At 35.3% G+C, this 18,798-nt stretch overlaps 1 protein-coding gene and 1 long non-coding RNA gene across 11 annotated transcripts in view; one reads left to right on the top strand and one right to left on the bottom strand.

The window, feature by feature from the left end:
* Positions 1–13,367, bottom strand: part of PCNX4 (pecanex 4) — a 59,793-nt gene extending 46,426 nt beyond the window's left edge. For 6 of the 10 annotated variants that reach the window (XR_013761619.1, XR_013761620.1, XM_079125794.1 and 3 more), the window contains exons 1-4: positions 11,482–13,367; positions 5,965–6,708; positions 2,139–2,177; positions 67–246 (exon numbers count right to left, since the gene is read on the bottom strand). Coding sequence is in view for 8 of the 10 variants with exons in the window: in XM_079125794.1 (XP_078981920.1) it covers positions 67–246; positions 2,139–2,177; positions 5,965–6,662 (917 nt within the window). In the remaining 2 variants the exon portion in view is untranslated. The other 4 variants (XM_079125796.1, XM_079125801.1, XM_079125797.1 and 1 more) reach the window with 4 other exon arrangements.
* LOC306653063 overlaps positions 1–18,798 on the top strand; it is a 287,321-nt gene that overhangs the window by 170,340 nt on the left and 98,183 nt on the right. The gene's annotated exons all lie outside the window — the stretch shown is intronic.

Genomic DNA, 18,798 nt, shown 5'->3' on the forward strand with positions numbered 1-18,798 from the left:
CAGATTTACTTGAAAAGAAAAATGTTAAGGAAAATACATATAACATTAATGTAAAAAAAAAATTACCGTAGGTGGGTTGACATAGATGAACCTCCAAGGCCAAACTCTAAAATCTGTTCCATTGCCCATAAGAAAAGTGCATCAGGTGGGGGCAGAGTCCCAAGTGCCCACAGAAAGGGTAAAAATATAAATAAGACGTGTAAAATCTGATTCATTTGTTCTAGAACTGGTATGTTTTCTACAAATCTACAAGAAAAAGAAAACATTTAGATCATATAAAAATAAGATATAGCAGAGGATCTTTCCAGAAAAATACCACCACACACCCTTCTCCCACATAAAAAACACAGAAAGATTCCAGTCCCAACTTAACAAATGACCCATATATACTATGACACACTGTCCCTTCTCTAAACCAGTAATTATCCCTATTCAATTGTGTACAAGCTTAGCACATACTTTGCTAACTCTTAGTAGGAAGATATAATCTACTAACCTTGTGTTACAAACCATGCAGGAAGTGTTCAAAAATATGATGAAATCCACGTATGGATTCAAATGTGCAAAGGAAGGAAGAAGAAATTAAAAGTCATCACTGAATAGTAATAAAACTGAATGTAGGGATTTGTAAAACTGAACGACCAAGGCCAGAAGAAGCAAAAATTTCCCCTAAATCTAAACTACACTGGCTGAAATTTTATCAATGATTCTCTATAGAATTTAATATTTTACAATATAAAATTGCAGGTAACTTTGGGAAAGCAAAAGCCTTACTAACATTCATACATTAGTAGCTTGCAGTATAGTTAATATCAATAATCAGCAACATGGTCATGACTATATCACTGTGAGTTAACCTGGGAACTTAATTGGCATTTATGATAGTGTTCTATTTTTTATAAGGAAAAATGGCTTTGAGAACATCAAATCATATGACATAGTCTTTTCACAAAGTATGGGCTGCCTCTATAAGTGTAGAAACTGATACTTGGTATAGCATTTCCAGTGAAAATATAACATTATTAAATTGTTTCAGAAAATTTTAATAAAAATTTAAAGCATAGGAAAATAAACAATGTCAACATATTGCTAATTTTCTGGAATAAGGTTAACTAAACACTGTGTCTAGATACCAACAAAGTCAGGGTACTTATGGAATACTAAAGACTTTATAAACAGAAAACTATAGCTCAAAACTTATGATTGTACTTGAATGTCTCAGCTGCTAGGTAAGGAGAGAGAAAACTATTACAACAGATAACAACTTAGGTATATGATAACAGCCCAGAAGCAAATGTATAACAACTACAACATAATAATGGTATAACATGTTTGCTCACAGAGATACTAGGACCTACACCACCTAAAATACTGTCTCACAATGTATTATAAGCAGAGAATTAATGAATACATTATTAACAATGTGAAATGAAGATAATACTTTCTGTAGTATAATTTTAAAATAAAATTTGTTTCATTCTGAAAACTCTACAACCAACCAACCAAACCAGATAGTCCACAGGAAGGTCAAGAAAACATGCAGATCTGTACAGCACATTTTTCCCAAGAAAATAATCATCTTGTGAACACACTCAAGGATAGGGTAATTTGTGTATAACTAATGTATACTCAGGAAATTTTTACCAAAATTAGATTCTACCTCTAAATCTTTTGTTCTTAAATAATATGCAATGGCACAGTACTTTTACATATGAATATTATGAACAAGGATACATAATTGAAGTAACTAAATATACATATAAGACTCAGACTCAAATTGATAATTGTGGTTAATTCTTTTATATGAAAAAAACCTTTGAATCTAATGTTTCTGATGATGTTAATTAATATTAATTTTCTGGGGTAAAAAAATCTCAGCCTTGAAGAAAAAATTGTTGTTTTGAACTTAAAAACTACTAAATACTTTGTATTCTGAAAGCTCACTAAGATCCACATGCTATGCAAAAAGTGTCCTATAAAGTGGTTAGGAGGATGTAAACTACATCATTCTTTCAAATAATTCCTGAGCAAAAGCACTATAAATTAAATATTTGTCTTTGATAAAACAAAAATGCACAGTAATTTAAAACTGTCAAGCAACTGTATTAGGTAAAGAAAGGGTAAAGAAAAAAAATTACATTATAGAAGTACATCTCTTCACCTTTCTTTCACTTCTTCTGAAACAGAATTAAGGAACAATTATATATTTCTGACAACTGTCCAGATTTTAAGAATGCATGCATTTCACGCATCATTCAGCTATACCATCAAACCTACTGTACAAAGATCATTAATTCTTTATTATTTTGTTATTCCAAGTTAAACTTTTCTAAAAATGAAATGAGAGTTAATTTCATTACATAAACCACTTTCTTCTTTAAAAATAGATATGGAGATTCCCTTTGGTTTTTGTTTTTAAGTCATAAAAAAAAACCCTTTATGATCATCAAACTTTAAACAGTAAAACAATATATAAAATCCTTTTATGCACTTTTAGAAATTAGTACAGAAGTCAAGGTAACCAAATTAAAAATTTAGTCTGTGATTTTTTAAAAATAAAATTAAAGAACTTAGGACACCTATTTAAATACAAAGATGTACTATAATAGGTAAGTAATTCATGATTTCAGAAATGGCTGATAGTAACTTAAAAATCTGTATTCTGAAAATAATCATCACAATCTTATAAACTTAATTCTGTACCCTTGCAAAGAAGGTCCCATGCATACACACACTCAATATCATTGCTAAGGTGGATACGGTGGCAAATACCTGTAATCCCAATGATTCTAGAGGCTAAGAGAGGAGGATCACAAGTTCCAGGTCACCCTCATTAACGTAGCAAGATCCTCTCAAAATAAAAATTAAAAATGCTGAGGATGTAGGTTAGTTGTAAAATATCCCTGGGCTAAATCCTTAGTACCAAAAACAAAAAAAACAAAAACAACAAAAACGCACATACACACACAAAACAATCTCTACTAACTCTCCAAAATTAAGCACTTAATTATAATTACCTTATAGTTAGTAAATGATACTAAAAAGTCAATTAAAGGCAAATTTTATATTGACTAACTCTCCCCTTTCATATTTGATTAAATGAAGAACTACATATATTGTCCTGTGATCCATAAACACAGCACAATTAGAAGAGATTCAGATTCAGGGAGTAGTGAACTGCCTCTACAGAACATCAGTTCAGTGTACAAACTAAATATTTTTAAAAGTCTTGTCTTAGCTTAGGTCGCATTAACAAAATACCATACAGGGGTGGCTTAAACATCAGGAATTAACTTTCTCAGTTTTGGAGGCTGAAAGTCCAAGATCAGAGTGCTAGCATGGTCAGATTCTGGTGAGGGGCCTTTTCCTGGTTCCTGAGAGAGCAAGTTCTCTGGTGTCTCTTCTTATAATGGAATTAATACCATGAGACTAGGTAGGACTCCACCTTCATGACCTAATTAATTCCCAAAGGCTCCATCTCTAGTTAACATCACATTGAGGGTTACAGCTTCAATATAAGAATTTTGAGAAGACGATTTGGTGCAAACTTTTCCATCCCTGTCTGGTGTACTCACTCCCAAATTCATAACCTTCTCCCATGCAAAATACATTCATATTGTTCTAATGGCCCCCAAAGTCTTAACTGATTCCAGCATTAACTTTAAAGTCTCATCTAAATCACCTGTGAATCTAGACAAGTAATGTATTTCCAAAATACAATGGTGATACAGGAATAGGAAAAAACATTCCATATACTCCAAAAGGGAGAAATAAAAAAGGAAGGGGTGATAGGTTCCAAGGAAGTCTAAACCTAGCAAGGCCAATTCCATTAGACCTTAAGGCTTGAGAATGATTTTCTTTAGTTCCATACTCTGTCCTCTGGGCTGCTGGAGTAGAAGTATCACCCCCACAGCTCTACACAGGGGTCCTTCTCCTGTGACTCTGAAGAGTGATCCTGCCTTCAAGGCTTTTAGTCAGAGGTCAAGTGGCCTGATGAAACTGAGGTACAACCTTAATGACCTCTGAATTACCTTGAGCATACTTTTTCTCTTTTCCTGTAGAAAAATGCACATTTGCAGCTGACTAGATCTTTTATTTTTTTGGTACTGGGGATCAAACCCAGGGTGCTTTACCACTGAGTTATACCTCCAGCCCTTTATATTTTTTTTATTTTGAGACAGGTTCTCACTACATTGCTGAGGTCCACGCCATGTTGCTGAGGCTGACCTTGAAACTTATGACCCTTCTGCTTCAGCTTCTGGGAATTTCAGGCATGTGTCACTGCTGCCAGATTGCAGTTGAATAGTTCTATCACTGTCTTGTAAGATCCAAGAAGTTCAACAGGCTTCTTCATTTTGTCCTTTCTTGATCTCCTTTAATTTGAACTGGCAGTGTTTCTACTCACATAATGCCTTTATTTTTATGTGGTGCTAAGGATCAAACCCAGCGCCTCACACATGCTAGGCAGGTGCTCTGCCACCAAACCACAGCCCAAGTCCCCATAAACTCTTCATTAAGTAATAATCCAGCCACACCTTGGTGTTCTCATCAGAATATGCTTTTTTATGTTTTCCAATATATGGATAGGCTGAGAATTTTCCTAATCTTCAGGTTCTGGTTCTGCGTTTTGCTTAACAATTCCCTCTTCAATTCTGTCTCCTTTTGCATTTTACTATAAGCAGTCAGAGGCAAGCAAGCTGCTCCTTCAATACTTTGCTTTGAAATCTCCTTACCTAAATATCCAATTTCATCACTTGCAAAAGCTACAACACTGTGCAGACAAGTTCTTTGCTACTTAATCACAAGGATTACCATTTTTCCAGTTTCAATAACATGTTACTCATTTTCATCTGAAACTTTATCAGTTACCTCTAACACTTTTATTTCTAGCCCGCATGCCCAAACACTTCCAGTCTGTACCTGTTACCCAATTTCAAAGCCACTTCTACATTTTTAGATATTTGTTATAGGGCCATGCTACTTCTTAGTACCCAAATCTTAGGGTGATACCAGACTAAGTAGTTTAAACACCAGAAACTTATTTTCTTAGTTCTGGATACTGGAAGTCTAAGATTAGAGTTTTAGTAGGGTAAGATTCTGGTGAGAGTTTTCCTGGCCTACAGTTCACCCTCTTCTTGCTGTCCTCACACCAAGAGATCAAAGTCTTCTATGTCTCCTAAAAGAGTAGTAATCCCGTCCAGGGCCCCATCTTCTAATTATCTCCCCAAGGCTGTATCTCCAAATAATATCATATTGGGGTTTGGGATTCAATTTGTGAGGGAATTGTGGGATTCAATTCTAAGGGAATACAAATATCAAGTCCATAATATGCCTGTACATTTCTACCTGGACACTAACCTGGGAAAGAGAAATCTGCAATCTATAGAGAAGAGAAAGAAAAGTCAGGTTTAGCAAAGGAAAGCAAAAGCTGTTATCAAACAATTTTGTAAATACTCGTGTTTTAAAAGTTTCTATTTTTCTTTTATAACAAATTCATTTACAAATTAATATTCCTTCTATATAATAAAATTAGAAGTTCTATAGTCATCTTGAATTCATTCGACTACATAATATTTATGTATATTACTTTTAAATTATTCCTTCTCTTTCCTCACAAAAAAGTTCCTTTTTTTTTTTTTTTCTTTTTATAGGTTTTGGCCCAGTTATAGATTCTCAATGTTCTTTCTTTAAAAGTGAAACACAGTATTGAAAAATCGTTTACTTTTCTTGAAAAGGGCATTTTTCCCTTTTAATAAGATTTAATTATTACTTTTTAGCATAAATGTTTTACATTGATGAGTCCTAAAAGATTAATCATAAAAACAACCTATTGCTCATGATTTGGGCTTGATTTTTAATCCAGAATCTTTTTTTTTTTTTTTTTTTTTTAAATACTAGCAAAAGCTCTCTTACCAAGTATACATAGAAACAAAGTAAGTTACAAAATATTTGGTAGGTTTTTACCTGTCTGCAAGATCCACAGAAACAAAGAAAAAAATATAAATGGGTCTCATAAGAGGAGTGATTTCATAAGTATCCTGAGTTTGGAAAGTTGCAGTCTCTGCAGCTGTATTCACAATTAATGAATATTCTCCAATACATAGTGTTATCCATCCAAAGACAAACAGAGGAGCAGTGCCTCCTGTACTGCCATACAGTGAGGTTATTCTGTCAGGAAGCAGATACCATGTTCCGAGAGCACATACTAGCCCAGCAAGAACAGAATGAAAAACTATATTGGCTACATATTTCTTGCCAGGAATTAGAAATTTGACAGTCTCAGCACCAGCGCAGCTTGTAAATTCATGCTCATCTTCCTCTGCTAAGATATCTGTGACTAGCATTCTTTGTACTGTCACTGATTTGTTTTTGGCATATAAACTTGTGAACTGGATGACAAATGCAGTGAAAAGCATTAGTCCACCTGAAAGTGATGCTGTATAATAGTCTTTCAGGATGCTCAATTGGTACAAAAGTGTTCCTACTCCACCCAAAACCCATGGCATCAGAAAAAGGATAATTTGATTAACATATACGTAAGGAGGAGCACAAAAGCCTAATTTGAGTCGAGGGCCTCCAAGAACAGTCTGTGGAAAGCGCTTCAGAAAGAAGTCCTGTTTGTAATCATTCAGGAGAGGTACATCTGGACTCATCCTTCTCATGCAGGATTAGTCTGAAAATCACATCCTCTTCTGTAACCAGAAGTCGCTATGAAAAAGAAAAAAAAAAAAAAATCACTATTTGAAAGTACCATACTCAAAACCTACAGTGGAAATCACCCCATATTTCTATTCCACCTTCTTAGTTCCTTTAAGAACAGGGTTTATACCTTCAGTCCGCAGGCTCCTTCCCATTATCTGAGCCTTGGCACAAAGTTGTTTTTTAAAAAAATAAATATGCTAAGTTATTTTTTACTTTTAAAAAACAATAGTCTGTATTAATATATGAAGAACTTTAATATGTAGAATTAGATTTGAACTCATATTCAAGATTCTGAGGTCAAAGGAAAGTTAAACAAAATCTGCCAGTATTTTCATCACTTCCTTGTGAGTTTTTGTTGTTTTTAACTTTTTCTTTTATTATAAGAGTAGTTTAATTTTTTTTCCCAATGGTCAGATAGTAAATATTTTAAGCTTTGTGGACCATATGATCTCTGTTATAATGACTCTATTTTGTTGCAGCAGCCAGCAAAAAAAAGTAGCTGTATATAACATTACACATCAATGGGTATGAGTGGTTGTTGCAATAAAACTTCACCATATTTATCCAGATAAGCTATGGGACAGATTTAGCCTGAGGGTTAGTTTTCCAGCCTTTAATGAGTAAAATAAAGATTCTCCATAATTCCCTTGAATCAAAATGGAAATAGAAGTGGAATATAGAAAACCTGTTAATCACATCACTTAACAATTACAGTAAATTTAGCATATCCAATAATTTAAAAAGTTAAGTCCTGCTAAAGTAAGTAGTATTTCAATAAAAATCCATAAGGTCATTGGCAGCTCAATAGGTAGTAGGAAGAATAATAAACTGGAAATTAAAAGGTACCAGAGTGGATTATTATTTCTATTAGCCATGCTTCCTTTTTTAGTCTTTCTGTTATCAGTTTCCAAAATCTATCAGAACTGGGAAGCATGGAATAATAATAGGACTCGTACATCCTTTAGTGTAGACTTTAGCATAGACTATTTTCATTAAGGGCCACAACAATCGAAGTTTCAAGTACCATGGGTACTCTTCAATTTAACTTACTTATCTGCTTATTCTGAAAAAGTTGCCTGACACAAGATCAACTAGAAAAGTATTACTTCAGTTGAGCATATGTAGGGCTAGAAAGAAAAATTAGTCATTTTAAACTATCTTTTCTTTCAGTCAGTTTAAAATAGTCTTTCCACAAGTTCTACCAAACCATTATCAGGTCTGAAAAGAGTTTTATGGCACCATTAAAGGATTTGGGGTCAGCTTTAAGAATTAATACCTTAAAGGCACCTCTTTGTTATAGTAATAGAAAGTTTTTGAAAACTGTAAACATCCGTCTTAAAGTCACTGTTTTTTGGTTCTGCACAGAACAAGTGACACCTTTCACTCACATGACAGTCCTGCAAGGATTCACAAAATAACAACCACAGGCCCACATAGAACCTTAGTGATCTAAGGTTCAAGCTCAGAGAATGAAAATACTGCCTCCATTCCCTCTGTATGAGCTTATCTTCTGCAGTGATATCAGGCTCATTATTCTGATAACATTGTTATGTTCAAGTCATAAGGTAAGTAAGGTCACACTCATGTGGATGGTGGTTAACATTTTTATATCATTTTTCTACAGAAGATCCATGAGACAGGAAGATGAACTTTGATAGATTGATGAATTGATAGACTGATGATGAATCCTAGATGAAGAGATGCACTTACATGGCTGCTACCTTTAGCATGTTCAAGTGAAAAATGGCTCATGACATGAAAAATAAAACTGTAAAAAGAAAGCTTAAGGGATAAAAATGGCATCAATGGTTGTCTGATTTTAACAAGGTTTATTTAAAAAAATCTACTATATTATTCTAGGAATAGAACGAAGTCATCCATGCTCCTAAAATGTATTTTACAAACTTTGAAAGGAAACTTACTAAAATTTTACTGTTCTAAGCATCACTGAATTTACTAAATTTTGAAAACAGAAAACTTCATGTGTGAAGAAACAAACTGGCCTACATTTCAGTATTCAAAAAGCATTACTTCTCAGTTGCTCTGAATAAAAATCATTTGTTACTACCAGAGCAGTTCTAAAAAGTATGCAAATATAGGTGGTTTTTTTTGTTTTTTTAATAGTCAAGTTCTACCTGTTGAGGATCCTATAAGGAATACAGAGATAGAATGATAGCTACCATTATAATTCTAAAAATAATCTATGGGATCTTAACTGAAAGCCGGCCAACTCATGAAAAGATTTCTTTTTTTTTTTTAAATTACCAATCCTGGGGGCTGAGCCCACTCTACCACTGAGCTACATCCCTGGCCCTTTTTATTCTTTATTTTGAGACAGGATCTCACTAAGTTCACTCACTAGGCTGGCCTCAACTTGTGATTCTCCCTTCTCAGCCTCCCAAGAAGCTGGATTATAGGCATGTGCTGCCATGTCCAGCTTACAGATAGATTCTTGAAGTCTTTGTAAAAACATTTGGTGCTCAAACATGAAATATATATTTCATGCTCTGGTTCACAAATTGTGTGGTTAGCACTCTCCTTCGTCCACTAAGGAAAGGAGAATATATCTTAACATCTGGAAAGAAAGTCTTAAGAAGGAACAAGTGTATTAGATCTTTTCGGATATACATTATGAGATTTGTAAAATTCAATACTTTCAGAGGGTCTTTGAATTTAAGAGCTTTCTGTTAGTCCATTGGAATTGGTCTATAGAGAACTATGACTGTAAAGGAGGGATGAGTAGTTCAATGGATCCACTGCAGGTATTAGGAATGCCTCACAAAAGGAATCATTAAGTTTTAGTTGGTTCTAAGTTTTCCCTTTCCTGGTGTACACCAGGATATGAATTAAGAGAATTCCATTACTCATGAAAAACTAAAATAGTTAGGAAATAGCTGAAAACCATATGGAAGAATTATAAATATACATGGGGTCAGGCAACACCACTGTTCCTATCCCAAACTACCCTTCCTGCACCACACAACTTACCCATTATAAATTCAATTGAGTTGACAAGCCATTCTTTCAAAATCAAGCATCATTTGAGTGAAGTTGACCACGAGCATGAAATTAGACTAGAGATAAATTTTACAGAAAGATGACTGAGAACCAGTGACTGCAAGTGACTTAACCAAGATATAGTATCAGTTGGTGCCAGAGTGAGTTTTTGAATCATATCAAGCCATTGCCAAATGAAAGAGAATTTTATTTTGAGGCTAGAATGGGTTCTTGAAGGAAAGGTGGGTCTGAGAAAAATCTATAAAAATGTCAAAATGGGAAGTGTTTGATAGCTAAGCTAGCATAAGAGCATAAGACAAGTAGAATTTAAAAGAAAAGGTCCTTGTCATCAAGAAAGTGAAAACAATCTATAGAAAATTTTTAGGGCTGGGGAGATAGCTCAGCTGGTAGAGTGCTTGCCTTGCAAAAGGCCCTGAGTTCGATCCCCAGTACCGCAAAAAAGAAAATTTTTGCAAGTCATATACATGGTAAGAGACTTGTACCTACAATATATAAAGAATTCTCACAATAATGAAAAAACAACCCCCCCTTTTTTAATGAACAAAGGGGGACTGGGGACATGGTTCAGTGGTGGTAGAATGCCTGTACAGCATGCATGAGGCCCTGAGTTTGATCCTTAGCACAAAAACACCCCCCCCCCAAAAAAAAAAACCCCAGGATCTAAATACATATTTCTCCAAAGATGATACACAAATACCAATAAATCCAGGAGAGAAAACATAATAACATTAATCACTGAGGAAATAACAAATCAAAACCATCATGATATACCAATTTCAAATCCCCTTGACTGGCTAAAATAAAAAAAAATAAAAAAAAAGACACACAATAACAAGTATCGGTTATGGAGAAATTAAAACACTGAAACACATCTGGTGGGAATGTAAAATAGTGCAGCCCTTTAGAATAAGCTGGGCAGTTCCTAAAAAGTCTGAACACAGATATACCACATGACCCAGTTATTCCACCTCCAGGTATTACACCCAAGAGAAATGAAAACATATGCCTACACAAAAATTTACACAGGAACAGTCACAACAGAAATATTTTTAATAGCCAAAAAATGGAAACAAACTGTCCATCAAACCCTAAGTGGATAAATAAAATAGGGCACTGCCACACAATGGAATATTAATAAATTATAAACAGAAATGCAGTATTCATACATGCTACAACATGGGTGAACTCTGAAAGCATTATGCTCAAAGAAGTCAGTCACAAAAGAACACATACTGTAAAGTTCCATTTATGTGAAATATTCAGAATAAACAAATCTAGAGACAGAAAAATAGATTGGTGGTTGCCTCGGGCTCATGGGGGTAAGGATAACGGAGGTAGGTGACTGCTAAACGATAAAGGCTTCTTTCCGGGTTAAGGAAAATGTTCTAAAACTGTAGTAATGACTGCACAATTCTGTAAATATATTAAAAATTGTACACTCTAAGTGGGTGAATTGTATGGGATGTGACACATATTTCAAGTCCTTATAAAGGAAAACGAAGTAGTTCACTGATATTTTCTACAGCAGTTGTAACTAATAGGCAGCTCTTTATTTACGAAATCTAGACCTAGACAATAGAGGTCCCAAACAGTTAAATTATGTCTTAAAAGGCACAATAATCGTACTTGAAGGTTTTATAACAAAGGACAAAAAAACCCTGTTTCTTGTGTAATAAAAGCTGGAAGACATCGTGGCGGTGCACAGGCTTGGAAACTAAGGCAGCGAAGATGCCAGGTGTGGGTGTCTGGGATCAAACATACCTCGAATCACCCGAGGGAAGAGGCGGCGCGAAGGCAGCCTGGGGTCTGCATTTCCGCTGGTAAACCCGGGTGAGCACTCCCACCTGGAAGCTGGCTGCGGTACGAAGGCGGAGACAGGGAAGCTGCAGCGGTCCCACAACAGGATCCCAGAGATGCCTCCCCGGCCGCTCCCGGTTTCCATGGCTAACATCAACTCCGGCGGGGGCCCGAAAGGAGCAGTACGCGCGCGTGCGCGTGCGCGCACTCAGGAGCGGGGCCGGCTCGCCCCAGCCTGCTCGGTGCCGAGGCGGGCTAAGCGAGGTAGAGAGGGGAAGAAACGCGCTTCCTCCTTTCCAGGCCTGGCTCCACGTATGCCTGGCCCGGAGCCGTGGGAGTCGCTGGTACTCTGGTCCCTCTCTGGACCAGGGCGCCTGCATTAGGGGTACGGGACTACGGATACACCTCTGAACTTTCACCTGGGCCGCGCCCCCACGCTAGAGCGTCATGGCCCTGGTGACGTGACGTTCTTCCGCAGGGCGGGCTCCGGGGTTGGACCGAGGCGCAGCCGCCATTTTGGGAGTCCCTGTGTCTCTGAGTTCGCGAGGGTCGTGTGACCCCTGACTCAGGAGTGTGGTAGGACCCCAACCTTTGAAGGTTGGATGACCTCCATTAATGGCGTCTGCTGTTTGGCCTTCACTACCCAACATTTAGACGGTAATGAGTACTTTTCAGTGATTCCTTGTGAACCCCGTGCAGGTTGGAAGACTTGGAGCTGCTTAACGGGCATACTTCCTTTTATTTCGTTTCGGAAATATTGTGGGTTTTTTCGTTTTGTTTTGTTTTATATTTTATTTTTAAACAAATTGAAGGTTTGTGGCAACGCCACGTAGATCAGTACTGTTGGCGCCATTTTTCCAACGGTGATTACTTTGTTACATTTTGGTAATTCTCAAAATGTTTTGAGCTTTTTCATTTTCTTTAATATGTTATGATGACCTGTGATCAATGATTTTTTTCTTTTGTGTGCGTATGATAAATGATCTTTGATGCTCCTATTGTAGTTATTTTGGGGGTATTATGAAACGCACCCATATAAAACAACCAACAATGTTGGGTGTTCTGCTGTTCCACCCATGTACTCTTATTTTGTTCCTTCTTGGGCTTCCCTACTCTCCAAGATGCAACACTGTTGAAATTAAGCCAGTTCATAACCCCACAATGACCTCTAAGTGAAAAGAAGAGTCGAATACCTCTCACTTTAAATCAAAAGCTAGAAATGATTAAGCTTAGTGAGGAAGGCATGTCCAAAGCTGAGACTGGCAAAAAGCTTGATCTCTTGAGGTGAACTGCCAGGTTGTGAATGCAAAGGAAAAGTTTTTCAGGGAAATTGAAAGTGCTACCCCAGGAACACATGATTGATAAAAAGGCAAGTCATTATTGCTGATAGAAAGTTTTAGTAGTCTTGATCAAACCAGCATCACCATTCCCTTTAAAGCCAAATCCAGAGCAAGGCCCTAAATCTCTTCAGTTCTGTGAAGGCTGAGAGGTGAAGAAGCTGAAGAAGAAAAGTTTAAAGCTAACAAAGTTTAGTTCATGAAGTTTAAGGAAAGAATTTGTTTCCATAGCATAAAAGTGCAAGGTAAAGCATCAAAGACTAATGTGGAAGCTGCAGCAAATTATCCAGAAGATCAAACTAATTGATGAAGGTCACTACACTAGACAACAGATTTTCAATGTATAAGTGGAGCCTGAAGATATGATTAAATTACTGCAATCATCCCATGATAAAACTGAGGAGGTGTTACCTCTTACAAATGAGCAAAGAAAGCGACTTCTTAAGATGGAATCTACTCCTTATGATGCTATGAACATTGTTAAAGTGACAACAAAGGATTTAGAATATTATATAACTTAGTTGATAAAATAGTAGCAAGGTTTGAAAGGATTTTGAAAGAAGTTCTGCTGTGGGTAAAATGCTATCAAACAGCATTGCATGCTACAGGGAAATCTTTTGTGAAAGGAAGAATCAATCAATGCAGGGAACTCAGTTGTCTTATTTTAAGAAATTATCAGTCATCCCAACCTGCAGCAGCCAGCACCCTGATCAATCAGCAGCCATCAACATCAAGACCCTTCATGAGCAAAAAGATAATTCACTGAAGACTCAGATGATCATTAGCATTTTTTAACAATTTCTTAATATTAAGGTATGTACATTTTTTTTTAGACTCTAAATAGACTCAGTATAATGTAAATAAAACTTTTATATGCACTGGGAAACCAAAAAATTGTGCCTCACTTTATTTCGATACTGACTTTATTGAGATGATCTGGAACCAAATCTGCAGTATCTCCAATGTTTACTTTATATGTGCTTACTATAGCCCATTTATTGCATTTTTTTTCCATGTGTGAATTGGTGGCTGCCTTCTGAAGTGCAAGGACCAAAATGCACATCGTTGAAACATGTTACTAAGATATCTGTGTGTTAATAAAACAAGACAAAGTTCTTGTGTTCCACTTCTTTTTAAAACCATACCTGATATATTAGTGTGGCATTTATTGTACATGCAGGAATCTTTATGGAATGGCCATAAAGACCCTAGTTATTCTTGCTACAGATTTATCCATATTCCTAGTGCTCACTGCCATTATTCTTCATGAAGTATGGTTTTTCTCCCAAGTTCTGGAACCCTTTCACATTGCCAATTAGGAATCCTCAAGGTGGCTTCTGAGAGTTGTAACAATAATTGGTCTCTGCTGAGACCAATGAACTCAGGTAAAGGAACATTTAAGCCAATTTGATTGTTCATGGTACCCATGTTTTCCTGTTTTTGATCCACTTTTTCTGTACCCATGGAACTTCTAAATGGCTTGAGGACTGTCTCTTTTGGATCTCTTTATCTCAAAAGTATAAATGTAAACTATAAATGTGGCCTTGTTTTTCTGGCTATACTGAAAGTGATGGTTTTGTTAAGCATTTAGGCTTTCAGTCCCGAAGGGGGGAAAACATTAATATTAAAAGAAAGCCAAGACTTATTTTAGAAAAGATATTTCTTTCTAAAGGTAAAATAGTTTATGGAAAGCATATGGAAGGAAACCTTACATAGTATCAATGATGTACAGATATTTGGACACAGTTTGCATATAGAACCTGTCATAGTTCAGTGTCTTCACAATTTGATAGATTTTGAGAAAGTGTGCTTTCTGGTCCATCCATAATGTTTCCACCTCTTTGCTGGGAGACAGGCTTATTTATCATTAGTCACATTAAGTAACCTTGAAGCATCACCTAAATGCTAAGAAGTCCAAGTGTAGCAGCATTAAGAAAGAGTAGAGGCTCCAGAGTCAGGAATCATGGATTAAAACCCTGACACCACTGCCCATTATTATGTGATCTTTGGGGTCACCTGATTTCTCTAGTCCTCAGTTTCCATGTATTATAAAATAGGGCTAGATGAGAGAATTTAACTCACAGTTAGGTAGGTTGTATTAAACTACACGGGAACAGTCATAATGGAAATATTTTTAATAGCCAAAAACTTATCACAGTAACTGGCACAGTTTAAGTGCTTATTAAGGATGCACTATTGTCTTTATGTAGTTTATAATACCTTTCTTTCTCAGGGACTTTATATAAGACTGAACCAGAATTAATGTTTTGTTATTGTTGTTGAAATACCTGCTGTTTATATTTTTTTCAAATATGTTTCAACATTTTAAACCACTTTTAAAAGTAGTTTGTAGTATGAGGCCCTTGGTTATTATTTGCATATAAAGTATTCATTCAACATTTATTGAAATTGTAGTTCCTCCTTCCCAGGAACCATATTGCTGCAGATACCAAGTCAAAATATTATTCTCAAGGTTTGCCAAAATACAACTTGGGAGATGAACAAGGACATCAGTAGTAGAATGTGTTATAAACCAAGACGCACTGGAAGCTGCAGAAAAATAGGACACAAAATATTCTGGTGAAATTAAGGATGATTGCAGTCTAGTTTAAAAGAGCAAATAGATGACGATGAAATAAACGATGAAAATGTGAGAGAGCAGGTATTCCAAATGGAGGAACATTCATTTATTAATTCATTTGACAAATATTTAGAGCATACATAGAAATGGGTTCCTTTTGCACTTCATTTAATCTTAACCTTATGAGGTAGTTTTATTATTATTCTCATTTCAAATATAAGGAACCTTAGCTTCAGAAAAGTGAAATGATGAAAGTGGGAGTCGAGCTCACGTCTGTATGTCTTCACAATTCTCCATCTGTTTTCTGCTACCTTCCTTGTTCACATGAAATTAAAATATGATAAAAATCTGAAGCTGCTACTTAAACCAGAAAAAAATGTATAGCAAGTCATAATCATGACATACATGTTTTTGTGTAATGTTATAGTGTCAATCCAGTTTTAAGCTCATACTCAAGCTGTTCCTCTTGCTAAAAAGTAAACACAAATTATCATGAAGCTCTTACTTTGCAAAAATAATGCAACCTGCAGCACCAGAATAATATGTAAAGAAAGGTGAAATTTTAAAGTAAAGTTAAGAAGCAAGAATGATAACAAAAATGGGCAAAATTACCTCAAGGCATTAAAAAGCTGAGTTTCCAGTGAAAGGAAGCAGAATTGCTAGAATTTGGTAAATGGATGGGGATGGGACAAGGTGCAGAGGAGTGTGAGGAGACCCAAGAAAAAAGGATGATGATGAACCCAACCTTCCAAGTCCAGTGACCACAAAGTTTGTGGCACCCTAAATTAAGCAAAGGAGAAAGAATAGTTTTGAGAAGAGAGATAGTGAAGCCATTTTAAGAGATGTGTTTAATGGGCAGTTGGGCTATTCAGGTACATATATCTAGTTAGAAATACAGACATTGGACCTTGGGAGAAAGGTAAAAGATAGAAAAGATACTTAGAAATATTAAAAAAAAAAAAAAAAAAAAAAAAAAAAAAGTGAAGTCATCAGATTGAAATGCCAGGGTTTAGGCCTTATGGGAATGATAATCAAAGAAGAAAACCACTGGGAGAAGAAAGGGACTATAAGATGATCAATTTTTTTAATTGCTAGAATTCATCTCATTGCTTTATATCACATATCATGATGTGATTGTGTGTGTGTGTGTGTAGAGGGTAGGGCTGGGAATTAAACCCAGAGCCTTGCACATGCAGGGCAAGCTCTCTACACTGAGCCATACCCCCAGCCCTATAATATGGATATTTTTAAGAGATCATGTGAATGGGTATGTGGTGAGTAGAAATTTCAGTGACTGGGCATATTCACAGGTATGCAGGTTGGGTGATACTCAGTTTTGAGGATATTACAGACAGGAGTGACCAGCAGTTAATTACAAAGTTTCATATGAAACTTCCTTTAATACAGAAAATTTCATACCTCACAAACATAAATAGATCAAATAAGATGTAACAATCATATCTGCCATTTGCTGATTTTAAGCTTTATCGTATAATACTTTAAAATTATAGTTCTGAAACATTTAAGGTAATTGCTGATGGGAAGTATAGGGTGAAAGGATGGTTGCAGATTTTGGTTATGATCAAGAATTCTGAAGTTTCTTGGATAGCTCTTAAAGTTCACTATCATTTTGTATCAATAACCTAACAGGTGTTTAATTTTAGGTGTGTTTTAGTTAATGTTAATTTAGAATATCACAACAGGAAACTGGTTTTATTAGTTGTTCAAAAAGGGAACATAGGTATATAAAAACAATTTTTGGTAGACTAATAATAAAACAATATCTAAGCTGATAAAACTTCATTGTAAAATTGTTACATTTTGTAAAACTGTGAATATAATGTCAGTAGAAGATCAAAATTCTGTATATCCAGAGGTATAATTTGATTTACAAAATTAATTTATACCACATCTGCATTAAGTATGATTTCCCTTGGTTTTGGTACACATAATTGAGAGATAATAATGCAAATTTCAGAGTCTTCATCCCAGCATCTTATACTAAGATTGGAACATCAATTACTTGCTTCTACTGATAGTGTTATACAAAATATGATGCCTTGTTATTAATACTGATATCTAAAGCTAGAATTACAATAACTTGAAATAGATGCTCTTTTCTTCATATCTGCTTGCTAAATTCTCTGTTTTTAGGTGTACCATTTAGAATCCTGTGAACATTATCTCTTCACTTACCTAGAGAAGGAATATATAAGGGAGTGCAATAAGCAAGTTAACAGAATTTCTACTTGGTAGGAAAATTATAGTTACATAAGAATGGGGGGAAGTTAGGTGCAATTTGCCTAATGGTGGAATATCCTCTTATAATCTTTTCAGACTCATTACTATTGAATGGAAAGTTAGAGTTTATTCACATTAAATAGTTTTTTAGGGGAATGAAACTATATTTAGCAAATAAAATTTATACAAAAATATAAATGACAAAAATCAGTGTTTATGGGACGATAGAGGAATCAAGCAAAACTTAAAATGCAGTTTCTTTTGACAATGAAATTTTATTTCTTGAAATGCCTTACAGGTGTCTAACCTAAGTGTGCAAAGATTTGTACAAAGATGTAATTAGACCATTTATAAGAAAAAAAAATTCTTTGTATATGTAACAAGTTAAATTAGGCCCAAAAAGAAGTACATCTTCTATGCAAAGACGCCCAACTTATATTAAGTAAAAAAAAATGAAAAATTAGTTTGTGCAGTATTGTTTTATCTATATAAAAATTCACTATAAATACAAATATGCTTTCTGTATGCTTATTTCAGAAGGTTACATGAGAAAATACGATAGTCTTTAACTTCGGGAGGGTAACTGGAATTTGATGGTAGGGCAGCTTTTACTTTTTGCTTGTACTCCTTTGTACTGCTAATAAATTTTTAAACAATTTTATTATGATTTTTAAATTTTTATTTATTATTTTATTCTTTTGCAGTACTGGGGATTGAACCCATACATGTTCTATCTCCATCCCTTTTTATTTTGCCAAGGCTGGCCTCACACTTGTGATCCTCCTGCCTCTTACTCTCTTGATTTCCTGGGGTTACAGGCATGTGCCATCATACATGGTAACATTTATTAGTTTTATAATCTTTAAGCCATAAAAACTTAAAACAAAAAATTAACAAAAAATACTCCCTTTTCCAAGAACTCCACCAAGCTATTAAATCATTAAGTCAATGGGTAGTCAATAAAAAGACTTAGTGGTCAGTACTATGGCACACACCTGTAATTCCAGTGACTCTGGAGGTTGAGGCAGGAGGATTACAAGTTCAAAGCCAGTCTTAGCAACTTAGTGAGACCCTTTCAAAATAAAAAATTAAAAGGGATGGAATATAGCTCAGTGGTAAAGT

This window comes from Sciurus vulgaris (assembly GCF_902686455.1).
Source record: "Sciurus vulgaris genome assembly, chromosome: 2".
Lineage (NCBI taxonomy): Eukaryota > Metazoa > Chordata > Mammalia > Rodentia > Sciuridae > Sciurus > Sciurus vulgaris.